Source organism: Chenopodium quinoa, unplaced genomic scaffold, assembly GCF_001683475.1.
Source record: "Chenopodium quinoa cultivar QQ74 unplaced genomic scaffold, ASM168347v1, whole genome shotgun sequence".
NCBI lineage: Eukaryota > Viridiplantae > Streptophyta > Magnoliopsida > Caryophyllales > Amaranthaceae > Chenopodium > Chenopodium quinoa.
In genome coordinates this window covers 1,817,453-1,839,576 of record NW_018743937.1, presented here as the reverse complement: position 1 = coordinate 1,839,576, position 22,124 = coordinate 1,817,453, and the positions used below count along the sequence as shown (strand labels likewise).

The following is a 22,124-nucleotide window of genomic DNA, read 5'->3' as shown; positions in this document are numbered from 1 at the left end:
CAATTATTATTTTGGATTTTAGATAATATTTATTATCTATTTATTTTATTTAAAAACCAGATTATTTTTATATATTTTGAATATTTTAATTAAACAAAATTATATTTTATTATTTTTGTAAAAGGGCAGAAAATTCCTAAATTATTTACTGTAATATTCAGATTTTCTATGTGTAGAAAATATGATTTTCTTAGTTATTTTATTTAGTGAATAATTGGTATTTTCTTAAATTAATTATTTTATACAATAAATATTTTTTACACAATTATTTTTAATTCCTTAAATATAGCAAAAACATTCCCTAATTACTACAAAGGAAATTCAAAAATTTGGAGCATGGAAGCTCAAAATATTCGGCCACCCTGGTTGGATTTTAGGTAAATTACTTTGGTAATTTGTATTTATAATTATCTCCTTAATATCTTATTTTCCTTAATTTTATTTTTCCATCTCCTAAAAATTTGATCATCTTATTTTCCTACCTAATATCTTCTTTTATTATTCTCCAAGTAATCACTTTTGCCATATTATATTTCATAACAACCTACCTTCCTTAAATTAATAATTCTTAGTCACTTTAATATTAAACTTTCCATAATTCTTTAGCTCTCTTCTCCAAGTAATTTTCTTAATTCTTTTTACCATAATTCTTTCTACATTTTCCTACCATAATTCTTTCTACATTCTCCTACCATAATTCTTTTATTCATGAGCCTATAAATACCCCCTTCATACCTCTCATATTCTTCACACCAAAACCCAATTCTCTTCTTCTTCTTCTTTTCCCTAAACCTTTTCATATTTTTCTTCTCCTCTCTTTAGACAAGTCGGCCCATATACCTTTGAAGCCACTTTTCGGGTACTTTTAGCCAGTTTTTGGGGTATTGATGTTTCACTAACACAGAAAGACTTGCGTGGATTATTGTGGACCCGAGATTTATACACACGTAACTAACATTATATTGAACATAGTGACCCTTATGTTTAACATAGTAACCTTATTTTTTAACATAGTAACCTTTATTAAAACTTGTATAACGTTTAATATTATTGTGAATTTGAATACGATGTTATGACCTATTTGACCATAGTGACTTTATGATTAATATTAACCAATATATAAAATGTTTCATTAAAAAAATTAACCTCCTACCTATAACCCTTAATAAAAATGGGAAGTTAGTAACAGTAACTTTGGAGTTATTACATTTACACCCTCGAAATTAATGGAATTTCGAATTGCCCTTTATTCTAATTGGTTGATGCTTGAGTGCTTTGACTAATTGACTGCTTTCTCACCGACTTCCTTCTCTTTCCTCCTTCTCATCTAAAAAAAAAGCTCAGAATTCTTAATGGAAAACAAGGAGAGAGAAACCTAGAGAGAGAAAATATATCCTCCTTCAACAATGATGGAGATGAGCTCAAAACCACCGATCATCCTTGAAAAACCATGGCGATGGGCTTCGATTCTTCTCAGTGTTTCAATTTCATCGGTTTTGGCAACGCGGTTGCTAAGGTTCATTTATCTTTCTTGTTCTGATTGGTTCGATACTTCGATGTTCATCTCCTCGATTAGATTTTACCTTTTATATGAAGGTTGTTTCATTTATTTCTAGGCTTTCATGTAGTTATGTAGTTTTTTTTATTGAATTTGATTTCAAATGGTTTCCTAAAGCAAAGATGTTCGGAGGAATGTTCCAGAAGAAACCAAGCAAGGAAGAAGCTTTGTCGCAGCTTTGATCCCACGAATTGATGTTTGGAGCATGGGTTGTTGCTATTCGGGTCACTCATTATTTTCTTCAGTATTTTTCCAGAAAGAGGAGATTACTTTGTATCTTTGATCAACCCCACCAAAATTAAGGTATTAGTCTTATAAGTTTTCAAGATATTGACTTTCTTTGATTATTAATTTCACTATTTTACTTTATATGGGTGTTTTAGATGTTAAAAATTTAATTTTTGCAAGGAGGAAGATGGACCCAGGAGAATTTTGATGTATACTAAGATTCTTAGGGGTTTGGATGTATTTTGGATATTTGACTAAATTTCTGCAGTTTATTAGGAATATTTGGATTTATGTGTAAATGTAATAACTCCAAAAGTTACTGTTACTAACTTCCCATTTTTATTAAGGGTTATAGATTTTGGATATTTGAGAACAATCCTGCAGTTTAGTGGAAATATTGATGTGTTGTGTATACAATATCTGTTTCCTTTCTCTTTCTTGTTCTTATTGGTTCAATTTTCAACCCTTCTCTTGTTCGTATTGCTAGCGAACTCACAGGTTTATCTGCCGTAGCAGTTTCTGAAAGATGGAATTACTATAGATTGGGATGCTGTTATTGATGCTGGTATATGCTCTAAAATTTGAATTTTTTTTTTAATTTTTTTTTTTTTTTGGTTTTGTTTTGTTTTGTTTTGTTTTGTGAAGAACTAATTTCAATTTCTGTTGGTTCATTGGTGATTTATCCTTGATTACATGATCAATTTTTGCTAAATTTAAAGGATTAACTAAGTAGGTTCTATAAATTTTCATTTCTTGATTGAGATTTTAAGGGGTTTAGGTAGATTTTTGTACTGTTTGTAGCATGAAAATTTACCAGAAGTGTAAGTTTTTATCATTGGAGTTTAGCAATGGAACCAAATTGCTGCCTTGATTCTATCGCAGTAGCTTTGCATGTTTAGCATATTATGGTAATTTTTGTTTTATTCTGCCAGTTTGCCATTGCCTTGAAATCAGTGGTTATCTGCTGGTGAGCTTGCTTTTAGACATGAGATGCTATAGGTGATGTTTGAGGGTACAGTGTTGATTCTTGAAGTTTCAATTGGAGATTAAAAATTAAAGCTAGGTTTGTTAGATTAAAAAGGATGAAAATGCATTGCTCTCAACTTCTCATTATACTTGGTTATTAGATGTAATTTTACAATGAAAGTAGGATGTTTTGACAATTTGCCAAAGTGATGAGGATTAATGTATATGTTAAATTTTCAAATATGTGAGTGACTAAAGTTAATTAGTTTAAATGCATTGAAGGGTTTAAATGTTTATAAATTAGATTTGATGAACGAACACTAATCTTCCCAAGTTTATTCATCACTCTTAATTAACTTCTTATTTCGTATTACATGAGCCTTTTGTTGTTTTTATTAAATGAGGTGAGAAAATACATATGTAAAGGTTTGTACATGTGGTATGTCTAGATAAGGGTGGTGTTCTACTTATATGAGTGTAATAACTTATCAAGTGAGTTTGGGAAGTATTAAGGAGGCAACAAAGAAGTCATGTTTGATATGATAGTCTCCTTATAATTTATTAATTTATACGTGAGAGTAATTTACACCATACAACTGATAACTTGAGCATCCTTTATCTTTTCTACTGTAATATTAGCAGCAATTGCAGGTTGGTGCAAAATAATGCAGTGCTTGAAGTTAGTCTTGTGCTTCTATAACAAAAAAGAAAATTCAACTGCGTGGCCCTCCTTGACTCCATATCAACTAAACTACCGAAAAAGCAACCTGGATATCCTTGTTAGAGTAAAGAGGTTAGTCTTTCAAATATATTCACTCTTATCTCCTATTTTTGTATGTCAACTATGTGTGTCGTTTCCTGCTTAAATTTAATGATGGTGAGCAGGATCGTGATCCTTTTTATCTGAAGTAATAATTAGTTTTTATTCAAAAGATGTGCAAAATTAGATCATTGTTAGACCTTGCATTTCTATAAATCTCCATGAGTTTGTGAGGCGATGGATTCTAAAAGTATATCAAGCTCTTCTGTTTGAGATTATTACAATATACTACTCTTCTAGACTTTTTGTTCTCGAGCACTTCAATTAATTTACATCTCTGCTTGTTTACTTTATTTTCTTGATTGTATGTATTAAAAGCCTGCCAATGGCCCAATACTCATTAAAGCTTAGAGAGTAGTCATTACTTTAGGAAAATAAACCTCATCACGATCACCAAACAACGTAGTCATGACCCGAAATTGAATATTGTTTATGTCATTTGTCATTTATGACTTTATCTACTCCTATAACAAATAATGTGTGCTACAAAACTGACAGAAGTTTCTGAAGTGCACATAAGGAAATAGATGACTTAATGTTCCGAAGATTCCTCTTACTTGTAATCTTGTGAAGAAGACGGGTTCTATGTTCTTAAAGTGTTTGAAAAGGAGGCAGACTTATCTGCCTAAAGTTTGTCATAAGATAAGAGAAACATTATGACCTTTCCCATAACAAAGTTAATCTAGGAGGCATAGATAAAAAAAAGGACACCCTACTATGATTGAGTTCGCAGGTGGGCATTACCTAAATGCCAAATCTGGTCGGGGGTCTTGATGAGTTTAAGCGTACGTCTCTTCCTTTTCTTTGACTATTTAGATTGCTCACTTATACTTCAGTTGCAACTATCTACATCAATGTTTCTGCTATTCATACTTGTTTTGTGTGTTTTTATACAGGTCTTCTTGTATAAATCTTGATGATCTGTGAGCAATAATGTACCCCTCGAATCTGTCAGCTAGCCCTATACAACAACTGAGTTGTAATAACTCTAAAGTTGTTGTAGTTCTCACTCGCTCGTTGTGCTTTGTTGAGTTCCAGGGGGGAAAGAGGAGAAGATCGAGAGGAAGACAATCTCAGAGAAGTTCTCAAGCACTCTGCTCAAATGCTTTTGGAGCTCCAAACCTCATAATAAGTATCTGTGAGTGTCTTCTTGCTTTTATGGATTTTTGTAGGGTTTTTTTTTTTTTTTGTGCTTGTATGAATTTAACTGTATTTTATAATTATCCTTATTAATCTTTAGAGAGATTTTATTGGCTTACAAATTTCTGAACATTTAGGCTTTGTTACTATAAATTGAGAAAAAAAAACAATTCTTTATTTTGTATAATGTAGCCATCAAGCTTACACTTTCCTTTTCTGGCAGCTCTTGCTAAATTGTTGCTTCTTCGTGTTTCTCTGCACATCCTATATGCCTTGTTCTTGAGTAGGCTTGGGATGAAGGCATCATTGGCATTCCAGAATAAAGGTGCTGAATGAATAATGGGTTCTATGAATTGTTTTTGGGTTTATTTCTTAAGATATTTTGCTTAGTGTGCTTCCTCTCATCTTATGATGCTTTGCCTAATACAGTACATTTATATTTTGATTAGAGAAATTGGTAGCACGTTATTCTTTTCGTCAAACATGATAGACAATGAGCTTGGTTATTGCTTATATGGGTGTTTTAGATGTTAAAATTTTAATTTTTGCTTCTAGCTTCCTTCAAGCTTGATTTTTTTTTTTTTTTTTTTTTTTTGGGGTTCTGCTTGTATGATTGTTTACTGTTTTTTTATAAGTACATATTCTGTTCTCCTTATTATGTCAAATTTGGTGATTAATTCAAATGGGTTTGGTGAATTAGTGAGTGAATTGAATGAATTAGTATGTTGATTATTGTCTTATTGATTTGTATCAGTTCCTCAATTTGTGGGTTGTTTAGCTCTAAGACACTCAAGAATGTTTTAAGTTTTTCCTTTTTTATTAATTTTTGTTTTTGCATTCCTCACTTTTCCAGTATTATAGATTGAATTTAATATGAAAAACTCTAAAATTTTGCACATTTTCTGAAAATGCAGCAAGTCCAAATTTGTTCAACAATGTCGATTTGTTTCCATCACATTTCTGTCAAACTTCCAGGATTCAACAACAAAAAGGTCTCGATAATTTCTCAATTGTAAGATTATTATAAGAGTAAAATAATTAGGTTGCTCAGTTTGGAAAATGATATTTGTATGGTGTCCCTGAATCATTTTATTTCAATACACATTTTAATCAGTTTTGCAGACTGTCTGGGTCTAGGAGGGAATTGACAATAGTCTCCATGTCGTCAGTTGCTACTGATGCGGTGAAGGACGTACTTGCTGCGAATTATATACCTGCAGCTCCTATACTTATCCCTGAAGGACCTTGGCAGCAGGTTACTGATTTCCGAATTATATTTGTGTTTTCTTGTTCATCCTGAACAACGTTATCTAATTTGCAGCACATGGAATGGTACATGAATGCAGTTTACTATTTATATTATTTGTTCAAAAGTGTCACTATTTTATAAGTTCTTAAGTGCTTCATTGTACCAATTCGCATGTTTATGATCGTAGTTTTTGAGGGGGTTGGGGGAGTGGGGTTAGCGAATTAGGTCATGCTGATCCTGAATATTGAGTTAAAAGGATAGCAAGACAGATTCTGACGTCTATTTCCATATCTGAAATGAAGAAAGAAAAGCTTGAAATCTCAGTGTTTAGTTTCTTTTGTAGATTTCTGGGGGAGGTACAGCTGCGAAGGGATTCAAGGCTGCCGGTATTTATGGTGGTTTGAGGGCCCAAGGAGAGAAACCTCCTTACTTACAAATTTCTGAACATTTTGGCTATAATATGAATGCTATAATAATTAACTCGATTTCTTCCTTCATTGTTTCATCATGAAGATTGGTTGGGTGCTATTGTTTCTACTTTTAAGGTTTTGTTCATTTCCTTTTTTTTCGTTATATTTCTTGTACCTTGATTATGAACGATGCTTTAATTTCTTTCTATGCGGAAATGGAGGGTGACAAATTATTTCAGAATTTTGGGGTGATTTCGATTTAGTTTGGTAAAAAAATTGAGATTATATTCCCATGCATCATAAAGCTAGGGTTTTATTTATTTATATATTTGATTTAGATCATTCAGTATCTAATTGATTATTTTCTATATGAAGTCTGCTGGAATATCAGCTCCAACTATTGGAAGAGTCGATAACACTCATTATTACCATCCTGGAATTGTTGCTCCTCAGTAAATTTTCAGTTTTTTTATAAGCCCCAAATTACTATAATAATGTTGCCATGTTTTTAATAAATATGGGAAGATAGAATGCTTGCAAAATTAAACAAATTTTTCTTATGATTATAAGACAAAGAGGGTTCTTAATTCATCTGGAATAGAGTAACAAACCTTCTTTTGATCTTATAATTTAAGTTTATATTGTGGATATTTAACCTCATGTAAAAATCCCATTTTGACTTTTTTTTTAAAAAAAAATTATTTTTGCTTTGTTCGTGAAGAGAGTAACAGGGGAAATGGGGAGATTGAATGGGATCTGAAGTGAAAAGGTTAATGGCTAGCGAAAGAGCAGCATTAAGTGAGTTCTTCGATCTCCAATGCCTTCCCTTTTTAGTATCCTTTTATTCTTTGGCAAATATCTTTTTGGTTCATTTATGTTTACTCTATTTCTCAGGTTTTTTTTTTTTTTTTTTTTTTTTGGTGTTTATTTTGATGAATTTGAATTTTGAGATTTGGGTTTTGTTTATTTATAGGTATTGTTGGAATTCTGTAGAGGGGGAAAAAATGAGTTTAGTTGTGCAATTTAATCCAAAATGCTCATAGTTAAATCTGGTTTACTTTTGATTTCTTGATTATCCATGTTTATTTTGATTTGAGTTTCTCTATTTTGATGCGAGTATTAGTGAGCATTTGGGAAAACTATTACTCATACTTTATTGATCGGTAGCTAACATAAGCATTACCTTGAATTGAGAATTTGTACATGCTTATAATATGGCTGAAAATTGTTATTTGTGAGCTATAATAAGCGAATTTATAGTGTTGTCTGAATATTATTAAATCTGTTAAGATAGCTCAAAAGATTGGTATTTTTAGTGTCGTAGATAACATGATTCTTTTGCTAAGTAATTTGGTAAAGTTTGGACTAAAAAATATGTTTGATTACATTGTAATTTATTTACTTTAATAATATAGCCTCCATTGTGGATCGTTGAGTCCATTCTCGTGTACTGATGTATTTTTCTTTAGAGGGCAACTAAGTAGGAGATGAGTGGCATATGATTTCTTATAAACTATCATGGGTGCATTTTTAGAATATACCTTACTATAAAATTATGATATTTAATTTAATGTCTCAATAATTTTTATGGAGGAATAGGAAGTTGAATCAATCACTACAGAATTGAGTTTTTTCAGCATTATTGATATTTTTACTTGTACTATTTTTGCTTTTGTTATATGATGGGACTTCAAAAGAGGTCAAGAAGATAATAGCTACCCAAGTTCAATGCAAGTGAAGGTTGGTCATGAAAAAGGCTGTGAGTCTACTTTACGAATACTATCGGAAAGGAATTTGATATAGTTCATGAAGCAGCTCAAATCAAAGTAATACACATCATTCAATAGAGTATTAGAGAACTTTGTGACTGTGTCTCATTCCTGCTCCCCTTCCAGTGAAAGAATTAATAATCAGTATGTTATGTTTGCATTTTTCAGCTCATCAAAAGGTCGAGGTCTAGGCCGAGTATCTGCTGGTGGAAACAATTGATTGGTTTTGTTGGGTGTTAAACTTTTAATAATAAATTATGGATACTGGATAATTTTTGCCACTGTTTTTTATTTTTTTTTTAATTTTATTTTTTATTTTTTATTTTTTTTATTTTTTTGGTGAAGATAAGTAGGCAATTCATTTCAGTGTTTTAGCTTAAGATAGCTTTAAAATGTCCTTGAATAGTTTCTTGCATTTGATGTTACTCAAATGGATATTCTAAGAATTTAACATTAATCGTAATTAGTGGCTATGTTTTTCCATTTGTATGAATGTACATTTTCAATTTCGTTATGTGCGAACACATTTTTCTATAAAGCAATAGATGGATTGGCCAAATAGCATAAATAATTAAATATAACCAGCCAACAAACAAGTTAAATAACCATACAAACCATGTAACTTCAATTTTTTTTTATTTGTTCATTGTTTTGTTGGATGAATCTCAATGTGTGTGTGCTAAGAACATTATGTAGAACTGATTGATGTTTGATGAAAGCATGTAGTTGCAAAATTGTTACTTTTTCTCCGTAACTAGTAGTACAAGGAGATGAAAACTTAAACAAAATTCAAGGTAGGAGTAAGAGATACTCAAAATTGAGAACGTAGAACTGTAGATGAGAGGATAGAGGTGAACACACCCAAAAATAACCCATTGAAAAGGGGAGAGAGAGAGAGAGAGAGATTACTTATTAAGAATACTTATTAGAGTGTCATTAAGGAGAAGATGACACTACATTTTAAAGTAGTCAAAATTACAAAAGACGAGTGAAATAACGAGAAAGCTAAAGGGAGGGAAAAAAAAGAAATAGCAAGATAGGGGGACTAGATTTTGACAACTATATTTGGACACACTTTTTTTAAAATAATTAGTAAATGTTATTAATTAAATAGCGTGATTTCGTGACAATTGAGACATCTAATTTATTAACACCTTTAGAATAAGAGTGCGTTCTATTCACTTGATTTTTTTTTTTTTTTACGGGCACTTGATTTTTACTTATATGAAGTTATCTGATTTTATCTGAACTCATTAATCCTTATTAAAACTTATTTTAGTAATAAATTGAACTTGGGTAACCCTGATAAGCTCTTATCACAACTCATTTAAACTTATTTTTTCTGAATTTATCTTATCTAAACTTATTAACCATTATATGAACTTATTTTTCTTGAAATAAGTGAAAATAAGGTCAACTAAACAAGGCCTAAAATTTTCAACATTCTGATAAAAAATCATGTTAGATTCATGACTAAATGTTTTTTTTTATGTTAATACAATCATAGTTATAGATAACTTTAGGAAGATAAAGGGTAACAGATAGGAAGGGGGAGAAGGAGTGGAAGAGACTCGAGAGAGGAGAGAAAGAGAGATAGAGAGAGGAAGAAATAGGAGGAGATGGAGAGGGAAAAAAAAGAGCGGGGGAGGGGGGGTGGGAAAGGAAGAGAGGGGTAGAGAGAAAAAAAGAGAGGGAGCCAGGAATGAAAAGTGATGGAAGAGAGAGAGAGAAAAGGGTTGGGAAAGAAAAAGAGGCCAAGAGAAAGAGAAAGAATAGATAGATAGACCGAATGACAATGTCAAAAGAGAAAGAAAGATAGAGGGGGTTGAGATATGAAGGTGCTAAAGAGAGAGAAGGCAAGGTCACGAGAAGGGGAGAGGGGAGATGGGCTAAAAGAGAAGCGTGCTATGAAAGAGAGAAAAGTTAAAATAAAATAGAAAGAGAAAAGGCTGGACATGAGCTAAGAGTAAATTAAAGAACATGTTAGGGGATAGACAGAGAAGGGCTGGGTAAGAAGACCAAGAGATGGGAGAGAGGAGCCAAGAGATGAGAAAGAGGATTTATGAGAAAGAGAGAATAAGAAAGAGGAGTTGGGAAAAAGAGAGGGAGATAGAGAGATAACGAGGGCCAAGAGAGATAGAGGAGGTCAAAAGATCGAATAAAGTTAGAGTGCTAATTAGAGATAAGGCTATATGAGGAAGGGAAAGAGAAACAGAGAGAAGCCAGAAGAAAGAGGGAGATAAAGAAAAGCTGAGATAGAGGTCTTAGGGGAGAAAGAAAGAAAGATTGATGTGGGAGGAGGGGAAGGAGGCGAGAAAGTACAATCTATAATTTTAAAAGCCTAATTTTTTTTAAAAAAAATGAAACAGGGACAAGAAGAATTATGATAGAAGAAAGAAATGGAGAAAGAGTTTGGGGCAGTAAAGGAAGGGAGAAATGTGAGCAAGTGAACCTTTAATTCCAAAGTCATTTTAAAAAAAAAGAACGGGGAGATAAAGTCAGAAAAGAGATAAATGTGTGTGTGTGTGTGTGTGTGTGAGAGAGAGAGAGAGAGAGAGAGAGAGAGCGCGAGAGAGAGGGGGGGTGTTATTAATTAGTACTCTTAAAAGAAATAAAGAAGTTATATGAGAAAGAAAACGCATTATCATGCGTTTCATGTTTATACATACACTATAGTACTCTGAAATACTTATTTAATCAGTCAACCAAATTAGAATTCAACTTACTCTATTGTATAAAGCCCTTATTGATCTTTCCAAAAACACAAGAACACCCAATTTATGGTAATGAGAAAACAAATTTGATGCGAATAAAAATTAGAATTATTATAAACTTATTAATTAAATTTAAATAAACTTATATCACGAATTAGTGATTGTTTTAAACTCTCAAAATCTGATGATCCGAGCCGTATCCAATCCAAAATCTATGAATATTCGATCCAAAAAAATTGGATATTCAAGATAATCATACACGATTCACATTAACAATACAACAAATTATTTTTACAAAACATTAAATTAAGCTCCCATAATCAGCATGTTAATAACACCCCAAACTATAAAACACGATCTCAGTCACGAAGCTTACATATCTTAGTGTCGGGGGGGGGGGGGGCACGCGCGTAGCGCGTGCTCCAACGACTAGTATAGTACAAAAATGACTTTTATTTCAACATAGTGGCCTTGTTTTTATTATAGTGACCTTTTTTTTTATTGATAAAACAACCATATTTACTCTAATACTAGTGGTCCACAATAAATTAGTGTGAACCAGGTGCATTTAAGAATTTGTGTCACTAAAGATTGTTCCTCTCGAAAAATCCTTGAGGTTTGGCTTAAGAATACTCTATTCGGAGTTATATTGAAGGAGTTATGGTCTCTGTAAGTTATGCGTATTTTTTCCAACGAAAATTCAGTTCTCTTTAACCCTATTCCTTTATCTTCTTCATTGTTAGTTTTCTAAAATACAAGTACCTAATTCAAAGCTATAATTTTATATTAAATTATAAGTTTAAAAGAGTTTTATAGTCCATGCTAGGGCCGTAGAAGAGGGTGTGCAAGGTGCCCTCTTGCATAGGGCCTCTAATTTTAAGAGGGTCCATTTTTTTTAATCCTTTTTTTTTTTATTTTTTATTTTTAACTATTGATTGTATACGGAGTATTTGTTAGTCTTCTTGTTTATAACGCCGTCAAGTTTCAATGTAGCAAATCACGCTATTATTTTCATCAAAAATATTTTCCTCCCTTTATTCAAGCTTCATATTAATTTCTACAACTTTCCAAATTCCTTCATCAATTTAAATTAGTATCGTAGTATCTTAATTAAATCAATTCAATTCCATGGAAAATAATTTCTCCATTCAAGGATTTTTAATGGAAAATTACATATACTCAGTCAAATTCAAACGTTTTTTCTTCTATCACATTGGCAATGAACAATTAATTATATTTGATTTTCCATGATTATTTCATCTAATTCTCAATTGATACACAATCAAACAAAAACAAAAACCAATTGGAACTTCACTTGGGGGTATTGTTTTGATAGCTTTTTGAATGACTGATTTCATTGATTCCTACTTTGTCTATTGGTTAAAGGTAAAATTTTGATGTTTATTTTATTTCAATTTTTTTTAATGTTTTTGGTTTGATAATATCAATTGAAGCAATTTTAATTGATTTTTTTATACGGTCCTAGACTCCTGGCTTCTTATTTTTCTATGGGCATGTATAAATTGTATGAATGCAATTATGCAGTATCTTAACCATTACTATTATTTCACAGTTGGATGAATTTTTAATTTTTAATTTTGCAACTTGTATGTTAAAGATTAGAATCTTAATTGGTTGTTTCTAGTTTTCTACGGACCTATAATTATATATGTGACATTATTATTATAATTATGATGTTATATTTAGTTGATATATTAACATGAATAAAATATTTGAATTAATTTTGCATAATTGAATATATTATTGTTATACAAAAGCATTTTCATTTTGTAATGTATATATAGGAAAATTGTGCATTATCTAAATTATAGATAAAAAGTACTTTGTTTCATAGTATAATTTTTACATTATTAAGGGCCCCTTTTTCGATTTAGAACAGGGCCCCCAAAATCAATGCTACGGCCCTGGTCCATGCACATTAGATTTGAGTTTATGTTGTGGTAACCTCATGGTATGTTATTTGCAAGGTGTATTCGTGATTGAACTTTGAAAGTGCAAAGTGTTGATTTATATTCAAAATCAAGGTACGTTTAGGTGGCTAGATACCTTTGAAAGTGATTGGTTTGAATAACATGTTTTGAATGATTTTATGATGATTGAATTAAATTGATTTGAATTATGGTTTATGAAATAAATTATGTTTGGAGGTATTGATTTTAATATTTGTTTTAATAAAAGTATTTTGAATGATTGAGTTTTAAATCGTGTTTTAAATGGTTTGAATTTTATCATGTTTAAATAAAGGAATTGATTTGAAAAGTTTGTTGAATTAAATAAAAGGGTTTTCAAAGAAAGAGTTATTGATTTTGAAAAGTTATTAATATGATTGAAAGCATGATTGAATTGAATAAAAAGGGGTTTGATTTAACCTATTATAAAGGTTGATTTTATTTAAGGAGGAATTATTGAATTGAATTAAAGCTTTACAAGCAAGCATGTTAGTAATCCCACTATGTGGATTTGGTTTGATAAGGCCTTGGACTTTGTATGATCGGGTCTTTCCTCAAGAATAGCCTTGAAATAGTAGGCGACTAGCTTGAGGGGTGTGCGCACTTGGGTGAGGAATTGGTTTTAAAAAGAGGAATTGGTTTTATAAATCATATTTATTGAATTATTGAATTGTTGGAATTGTTTTGAGAATATTGAGAATTGGCTTTGAATCATGAGTTTTCGAATTATTGGATTAATTATTAGAATTAGTTTTAAAAGCATGTTTGCAAATAAATTGAGTTTACATTATCTTGCTCTTATCGTACGTAGCATATTTTGCTAATTCGTATTTTTTAATTGTTTTGGTTCGCCCTGTTTACCATAATGATAAGTAGTGTTGACTATTTTCAGGTGGAGACATGAATGAGCATATGAGATCACAGGGTTTCCTTCACCTAGTTTAGGAACGTTGGTCCCGTATTCATTTCGAGTACTCGTAACGATGTTACTATTTTATAAGTATTAATAAAAGAAAGTTGAGTTTCCGCTGTAAGTTTTGTTATTGAGTTAAGTATTTTGAGTAGCCCTGCGTAATCACGCGGCGATAATATGTCTAAGTTTATCTCTACGATATGATTATATGTATTATACTAGTATATCCTTAGAGGGAGATTTGGGGGTGTTACAGAGGTCTTTTGTTCATTAAACTTGATTGGATTGGTATGAGATCTCATACTAGGTAGATATAAATTCTAAACCCCTAAAATGGTGTAAAGTTGTTTGGTTTATTTTTTAGAATGGTTTTTACATTTCCTTAAAGAAATGGATTGTGAATATTAGGAGATAAGGTGGGTTTGGATTTCCAGGGAATTGATTGAAGTTAGAACCCTCTTAGTTTGAGATGTCATACCTAAAATGCATGATGCCCAAATAAAACAATAAACAAATGAAGCGGACCCTAAGCTAACTCCGAGGCCTTCCAAAGGGAGGTTAGTTATGTATGAGTAAATGCATAACGAGGGGCATGTGGGTCATTTCACGTAAATGTATTAATGAATTTAGAGTAGTACCACTGGGTGATCAATTGTATCACTAGATGATTAAATGGTATCACTGAACATTTCAGTGGTACTATTTATGTATGTAGTGGCACTATATATTCATTTAGTGGTACTCACTACGTGTAGAAATAGTATCACTACGGTAGAAATAGTATCACTACATAGTCAATGGTACTATCTAAGCTTTCAACGGTACATTTAAAAAGTGGCCCCACTTACCCATCTCTCTCCTCCTTTCTCTCACCCCCATGTGCTTTTTAATATTTTAGTGTTTGTTATACATTTGCAAATGCATAACTAACCTCCCTCACTACTTCCTCGCTAACTCCATTCCAATCCATTTTAAAAGGTCTAACCAAATGACCCCTAAAAGATAACTTCAAAAACTACATATTTTGTGTGTAAAATTTTCACATAAACATAATTGTATAAGACACTTAAGAAGCTACTGTCATATATAGAGCCAAACAATACCTTAAGAGATAATATATAATTATAGTTCTAATTTAGCCTATTTAAACATCTTGTAATTAATAGTTCAACAATGAGAATTGAATTATCAATAATAAATAGATTGCAATAATCTTGGACATGATTCATACCAGTCTTAATTTTGTTTGTAAGCTTAATTCTGTATTAAGCTGCCTCCTGTGTCACTAATCATAAGCACATGGCATATATAGCAATGCATGTAGCTGCTCTTCAATTCCTAATTATTGATCATTGTTAAGCTATCCACCTAATTATGTCACTTATTAAGTTACATGTATCTTACTAAAAACTTAAACTAATTAACAATAATCCAACAATTAGAAAAAATAAAAAAAGTTGATTGAAACATTATCAATAACCACTACAATTATGACACCTATCAATCCCAATAATTTTAATGGGTCTACCCAAGATCGAGATTCAGAGGCGCAGTCATTTATGTCAGATTATATGATCTTGCATTCATGCATAAATATTTTGTTTAATCTCAACCATTAAAGTCAGGTTCTTTTGGATTGATTTTTTTAGAAATATAATTAATTTTACTAAATTAAAATTACTTTTATTGAAACATATAATTGAATTATCACTGTTAACATAACTTATTTTTACTGAAATAAAAATATATTTATTGAATTCTATTATAAATAATGTGAGAAGAATAGGACCTACGGCTTATTTTGACATATTTTAAATAAAATAGTTTAAATAAGTGAAAAAGTGTTTTTAGATAAGTTTTAACATATTAAATTTTGTTAAGACTAAATCATCACACACCACTTTTGAGTAATTAAGAAAAAAAAAATTATGAAACAAATAAATTTTCTCACAAGTTCAAAAGTAGGGAGTACTAACATTGAACAAGTTAAAACAATTTCAAATTCTAATAATAATTTTGATAAAATAGGTTGAACCATACAGAGTTTCCAAAAAAAATAAAATTATAAAAGATATATTATAAATCAAACAACCAATTATTATATTCGGTAATTTATAGTTATTGCCTATTTGGTTTGGACAATACCCTATGTCATTACATGTAAAAGAAATTAACAATTTTTAGTTTAACACTATTGTTGAATGTTGTTAAATAATTATAAATGATACACCACCAGAAATAAAAGTGTAACTAATAAAAGCCAATAAATGTAATGAAAAATAATTACAAGTGTGTAAAATCTCCGAAACACATAGTATAATTTGGGTGAGGTGTTTATACTTGTTATATAACTAATAAGTAATAACCATGACTAATTTACTTTGTAGTAGTCATCTTATATTAGTACGTCTTTATAACTATAATAACTAAACCGTAAATATATCATTGAACAAAAGGAGTATATACTTTTACTGTACGAGCATTATTTAATACTTGTATAATAATGTATAATGTGAAATAATTTCTGCTGCAGCGGCAGTGTGATGAATAATAGACCATTACATAAATTATACAACTATATATGGGTGGATTGACTGTATGTAGTCTAACTGTAATAAGCAACTTGGTGAAGAATTCATGCAATATGAACAACGATAGTATGATAGTTGTATTATTATAATTTTTTTATTTTTTTAATATTAATTTTTTTTTTATTTTTTTTTTTTGGGGGGGGGGGGTGGGGTTTATTGTTGTAAAGTTATCTAATAATCTTATCTTCATAATTTCTTTCTGAGTCATAAGATTCTACTTGTGCATGTATCTATCTATTATGATATTTATGAATTTTGTGATAATACTAATGCAATGAATTTCTTAGGTAAAACAAGTTGGATGTATTGCCTGGATCGAGCTATCTAATTTTAACTTGAAAAAAGCTAATAATTTCAGTATTGAATGGATGTTTTGATTAAAACCCCTGGCCAATTACTACAAGTCTACATTGGTTGTACACTTGTACAGTTGTACATAATTCGGCTAATGGTTGTCCAAATAAAAAAATGAACACACTTTAAGAAAGGTTTTCCTAAAATTCATGACAAAAGAAACAAAAGTGTAACTACACTAACTAGCATGAAAAAGCAGACAGAAAAAAGAGTGTAACCAACAAAAAGGATGGGATATAGTAGAAATTTGTAATACTTATTACCCGTGTACTCCCTTTTTCTCAAAATATCTGACACAGTTAATATTGTATATATGTCAATATGCACTATTTTAACTTTATTTTTATATAATTAAATATTAATGATTTTTTAAAAATTGATTATCAAACTTTATATTAAACATCATATTTAATGATAAAAAATGTTTTGTTGTTAAAAAATATGGTTAAATCTAATACACGAATAGTGGGAAAAAAAAAATCAATGTCCCGGATATTTTGGGATTGAGGGAGAATAAAAAATTATGAAGTATTACCGTTCAAATTTTGCATATCCTCCAATAGTTCTAGATAGAGTTATTATTCGTTGTCAATCTCATTGAAAGAGCACACATACAAAGGTTAAAAATAAGTCATTTTGATTTATCAACCAAAATGTATTATTTAAATTTGAGTTCGATGACCTCTCATTCCTTGGATTATTACAAATTTACAATCATCATAAAATATTATCAATGTTAAATTATAGTCATGTTCTTATCTAGTTGAGTTACTTAATTCAAATCAGAACTAATGAATTTGCATCACAATCATTAATCACAAAATTCAATTAAATAAAAAAATATCGACTAAATTAGGTTATTTCGAGCCAAAATTAAATAACTTCAAAATCATTAGAATTATTATATAATGTCTAGTTAAATGCATCCCCTCTTCCTCTTGACAAACCTTATAGTATATACTCATCGTAGCTAAAACCTATTTAAAAGACATAATATTGCCTCCAATTATTTTTGTCAGGAGTTTTGTCATTCTATTGTATTTGACCAGACTCCTGAGATTTTAATTTCTACCAGATTTTAATTTATTAAATTCCTTTTAAATTTCAAATTTTTATTCTTCAAATCTTCCAATAAATCAAGAAATTTTGTAATGTTACACCTGACAAATCACATGTTCATCATCCTCTTTATACTGTGAACCACAAAATCTTTGCATAATCTTCACCCAATTATATTTTATCATATCACATTCGGTTTATTCCGTTACTCCAATAGTCTAATATCACCTTTTGTTGCTTTCCTTTTTCAATATTTAAATTAAATATAAATTTAACGGCTATTTCACCAAATGCCACTGACAAATTACGAAATTCATCAAATGCCATCGAACTTTTCAGAATTCACCAAATGTCATTGACAACTAGTATATTAACACAACGTGCCATTAATGACTGACAGCCGTTAATTGACCGTTAGTGGACCCCACCACTTGCCACGTGTCACTTTCTGATTGGTCCGTTTTTAAAAAAAAAATTAAATAAAAAAAATTACAAAAATTCCAAAAACAAACCAAAAATATTAAAAAAAATAATAATAAAAAAAAACCCAAACCTCAAACCCCAGCCACCACCTCGGCAGCCACCAGCCCACCTGCACCGGCGTGCCGACGGCTGCCGGCCCCCCTCCCTTTCCCCTCCTCTTCCCCCGTCGCGCCACACACCCTAGCCTAAACCCTTGGTACCACCGCAATCAGCCCGCAACACCACCACATCCAGTAGTCCACCGCAATCAACCCTTGCTTCCTCCGCACTGCCGCCGGCCCCCCTCCCTTTCCCCTCGTCGCGACCCACCGGAGCTTTAAACCGTCGCCGAAACGTCAGTGGGTTCCAACGCAGCAGCCAGGAACAACTTCCAGCCACCAAACGCAACCACGCCACGGTGCCGCGACGAACAAGAACGATGCGACCCAAAATTCGAACAATTTCGAATAAAATCACGATTTTCTTGCGGTTTGATGTTCGATTTTAATCCCAAAACAAGATTTTGGTATCAATTATCAATCTTATTGAATTAATTTGATGATTTTCATTCAAAATCAAATTGGGGAAAAAGTTAGGGTTTTTTTAATTTTGAATCAAACTCTTTGATTATAAAACGAAAATAACAATTATTTACATGATTTTGCAATTGAAATCAAAAGAAAACAAAGCCCTCAATCAATTTCGACACAACTTGTCGAATTGAAGATCAAACTTTCGTTGTTCTTCCCCTTGTATGAACGAAAATATTCCCCTTTCGTTGTTCTGGTCGGATTTTGCTCCGGCAAGTGGTGGCTGGCTAGGGTTTCGTGGGTGGGCAGGCGCGCCGGCCGCCGGCGACCCTTCCCCTAGCCTTATCCCGTCGCAACCACGGAGGAGGTGGTGGCTGCCACCTCTTAATTTTTTTTTTTTTTTGTAATTTTTATTTATTTTAATTTTTTTTTACTATTTTTAAAAGTTTTTAATTTTTATTTTTGTTATTTTTTTAATTTTATTAAAAATATATATATATTTTTAAAACGGACCAATCAGAAGGTGACACGTGGCAAGTGGTGGGGTATAACTAACGGTCAACTAACGGACATTGACGGTCAACTAACGGAAATGGCATTTGGTGAATTTTGTTAAAACTCGGTGGCATTTGGTGAATTTGGAAAAGTTCGATGGCATTTGGTGAATTTCGAAATTACTCAGTGGCATTTGGTGAAATAGCCGTAAATTTAAAAATCAGAGCTGCTCATTCACTAAAAAAAAAAAAAATTGTATCCAATAATGTACAGCACCTAAAAGGATGCGATCTCAAATAGATACAATACAGTAGCTACAACAAATACAATATTATCTTACTTATTGATTGCCAAGTACAAAATTCGTATTCTCCATTTAATACTATATGTATTTGTAGGGAAAGTGTATTTCCTTCGTTGTATTCATTGTCATTTATCGACTGATTTTGATGCTAGTTGGTAAAATCGGTCACTAATATTGTCAAGAACTGCTCTAAACATAGGCAATTTCGTTAATAACTATCCGGGGGTTTTTTTTTTCTTTTTATAATCTATAAACAATTACCTCTACCCTCTAAGATGTCTAAAGTTTGTCTAGTACTATCCACTAACAAATTTTGTCCTATTGAACCGTTTTGTAGGGCACATACCTACGTTTTTCTATCCAATATAATTAACTGTTTTCCCACTTATTTAAAGTTATACAGTTGTTCTTTCCCTCCAAACTTATCCAACATCCAAAATTTTGAGCAATTGAATACAATTTCTCACCAAATCAAGTAATGTTTTACGGTGTTGTTGTAATCGCGGCCTATTGAATTGGTTTAGGGGTTTTAACTAACTTCAATTATCATAATTGGGGATTCAATTTAGGATTTATGACTTCAATTCAGTTTGGGAATATTAATTTCTAGGGTTTAGGATTTGAATTGAATTAGGGGCTTTGCTTTAATTATTGGGGTGTTAGGGCTTGAATTCAATTATGTTTCGATTAATAAGTAGGAAAGAGAAAGACCATGTATGAGAGGGAAAAAAAGGATTTTTGCAGAAGAATTTCCTTCTCTAAGAATCGCTTTGGTCAAATAAAAATGGTGAAAGGCTAAAAGAGAAGGAAAATGGAGGGAAAATTTAATGAAAGAGGACAGAGGTAGTTGAGAAGGGGGTTGATTGAGTGAGAAAACGTAGGTGTGGGCTCCAAAAAGGCTCAAATAGACGGAATTCATTAGTGGGTAGTGCTATGTTAGACAATATAAACTTAGGCATTTTAGTGATAATTGTTCATAAATAAAAAAAAGGGTAGTTACTCACAAAACGGTCCATTTTAGGGGGATTTAGTTCCTGAAAAAATTTAATGACAACCTACCGATTGACATTGGCCCTGTTTGGGAGAAAGCTGAAAGCTGAAGCAGATTAAGTTAGCTAACTTGACTAGCTGATTTTATTAACTGATTTGACTAGCTGATTGTATTAACTGATTGTATAAATGTATTTGGTAAAAAATTATTAACTTATAGCTTTTTGGGTATGTAAAATTACCAATATAGACATAGGCATAATTTAATGTTATGGAACTAAAATTTACTAATGTTTTTTTTTGGTATAATCATGTACATTACTAATAGTCTTATGTGTTAATTATGATAATGAAATTTTACTAATACTCTTATTGAATATTAATCATTCTTAAGAATGTTTAAATATACGACAGTTTATTTTTGCAATGACTAAATTATTTATTACTACAATTTAGGATAATAGTTTTTTTAAAATTTTTTTTTAATTATTTATTTTTATTACAGAGTATTATTTTATTATGGTAAATACTATGGAGTATTAATCAAGTGCCACCTAATCCATACATGTCAAAACATTGAACCCAACCCTCCTAAATAATAAAGCCCATTTTTTTATGCAATAAATAAAGCCCATAAGATAAATTTTATTTTACAAAGAGAGTAAAAAAAAAGTTAAAAAAAAACCCTTCAAACCGCACACCTCAGCCATCTTCTTCCTCCTTTCTCTTTTTTTAATTAAAAATGAAAATGCAACAAAATCATGGTGCTGAGTAATTTAATACGGAGTATTTTTTTTCTTCATAGATCTTAAAATTTCAAGTATTCCCCCTTTTCTCTTTTAATTTCTCTTTATTCCAATTTTATTACTGTAGACATTAGCTAATTTTTTTTGTTTCTGATTTTTTATTTTTTTTGCAAATCAGATTTTTACTTCATTCATGCTTTATTCATGGAGTTTTTCAATTGAATTTAGATGGTTATTTATCTCTGATCAAATGGGCAATGTTATAAAATTGGGTCTAGATTTCAATCAGCTCTTCCAAAACGTTGCTAAACCCAACGTTTTCAAAATTAGCTTATTTCATACAATCAACCTTTTCTATCCGCCAGTTACCAAACACCCACAACTAGCTGATTAACTTGGTCAACCCTCTAATTTGAGGCATATCCGCTGAATTTGGCTCAATCCGCTGAACACCAAACACCCCCATTATTGTTCCACATTCTTGAAAAAAGGAGCACTCATGGAACAAGTTCATTGATAATCTCACTCCATAGGGTCCATATAGGGACAACATATACACAACATAAGCTAGATTAAGTCTAATTTATTACAAGTAAATGTGTATGTTCCACATTCTTGAAAAGGGACGCTCATGGAACAAGCTAATTAAAAATCTCGCTACATAGGGTCCATATGTTTAACCAATGACTCCTCCATAAGAAATGACCCATAATTAGCTTAATATTTGTACCATACATTAGGGCTGACAAACCCTGACCCGACACGAAAACCCGAACCCGACCCGAAGTTACTGAGAGAGACCCGAACCCGAACCCGACCTGAACCGAACCCGAACAACCCGAATTCGACCCGATTT

At 31.3% G+C, this 22,124-nt stretch overlaps 1 protein-coding gene across 26 annotated transcripts; it reads left to right on the top strand.

Moving 5' to 3' along the window:
* Positions 1–1,188: 1,188 nt before the first annotated feature.
* On the top strand, positions 1,189–8,648 carry LOC110688707. Of its 26 annotated transcripts, none has more exons than XR_002504646.1 (10): positions 1,189–1,861; positions 2,274–2,351; positions 3,395–4,357; positions 4,469–4,507; positions 4,611–4,710; positions 4,936–5,037; positions 5,627–5,704; positions 5,827–7,169; positions 8,069–8,197; positions 8,309–8,648. XR_002504646.1 is itself a non-coding variant. In XM_021865459.1 (10 exons), exons 4-8 carry the CDS (start codon positions 4,506–4,508, stop codon positions 6,470–6,472), a joined length of 714 nt encoding a protein of 237 aa, XP_021721151.1. In that variant the 5' UTR covers positions 1,310–1,861; positions 2,274–2,351; positions 3,395–3,545; positions 4,469–4,505; the 3' UTR covers positions 6,473–6,506; positions 7,093–8,197; positions 8,309–8,648. The 26 variants fall into 26 exon arrangements, 9 of the variants coding, with proteins under 9 accessions (XP_021721157.1, XP_021721151.1, XP_021721155.1 ...); XR_002504644.1 differs by having other exon boundaries at positions 1,200–1,861; positions 3,395–3,545; XR_002504645.1 differs by having other exon boundaries at positions 1,202–1,516; positions 1,702–1,861; positions 3,395–3,545; positions 4,469–4,710.
* The last annotated feature ends 13,476 nt before the right edge of the window (positions 8,649–22,124 follow it).

What these genes read in the sequence shown, in the direction of transcription:
- LOC110688707 (XM_021865459.1), top strand. Translation starts at nt 4,506, where the DNA reads ATGTACCCCTCGAATCTGTCAGCTAGCCCTATACAACAACTGAGTTGT. An exon ending in ATTGGCATTCCAGAATAAAG is followed by an intron (nt 5,038 to 5,626) that starts GTGCTGAATGAA and finishes CTGAAAATGCAG; the next exon opens with CAAGTCCAAATTTGTTCAAC. An exon ending in GTCTCGATAATTTCTCAATT is followed by an intron (nt 5,725 to 5,826) that starts GTAAGATTATTA and finishes CATTTTAATCAG; the next exon opens with TTTTGCAGACTGTCTGGGTC.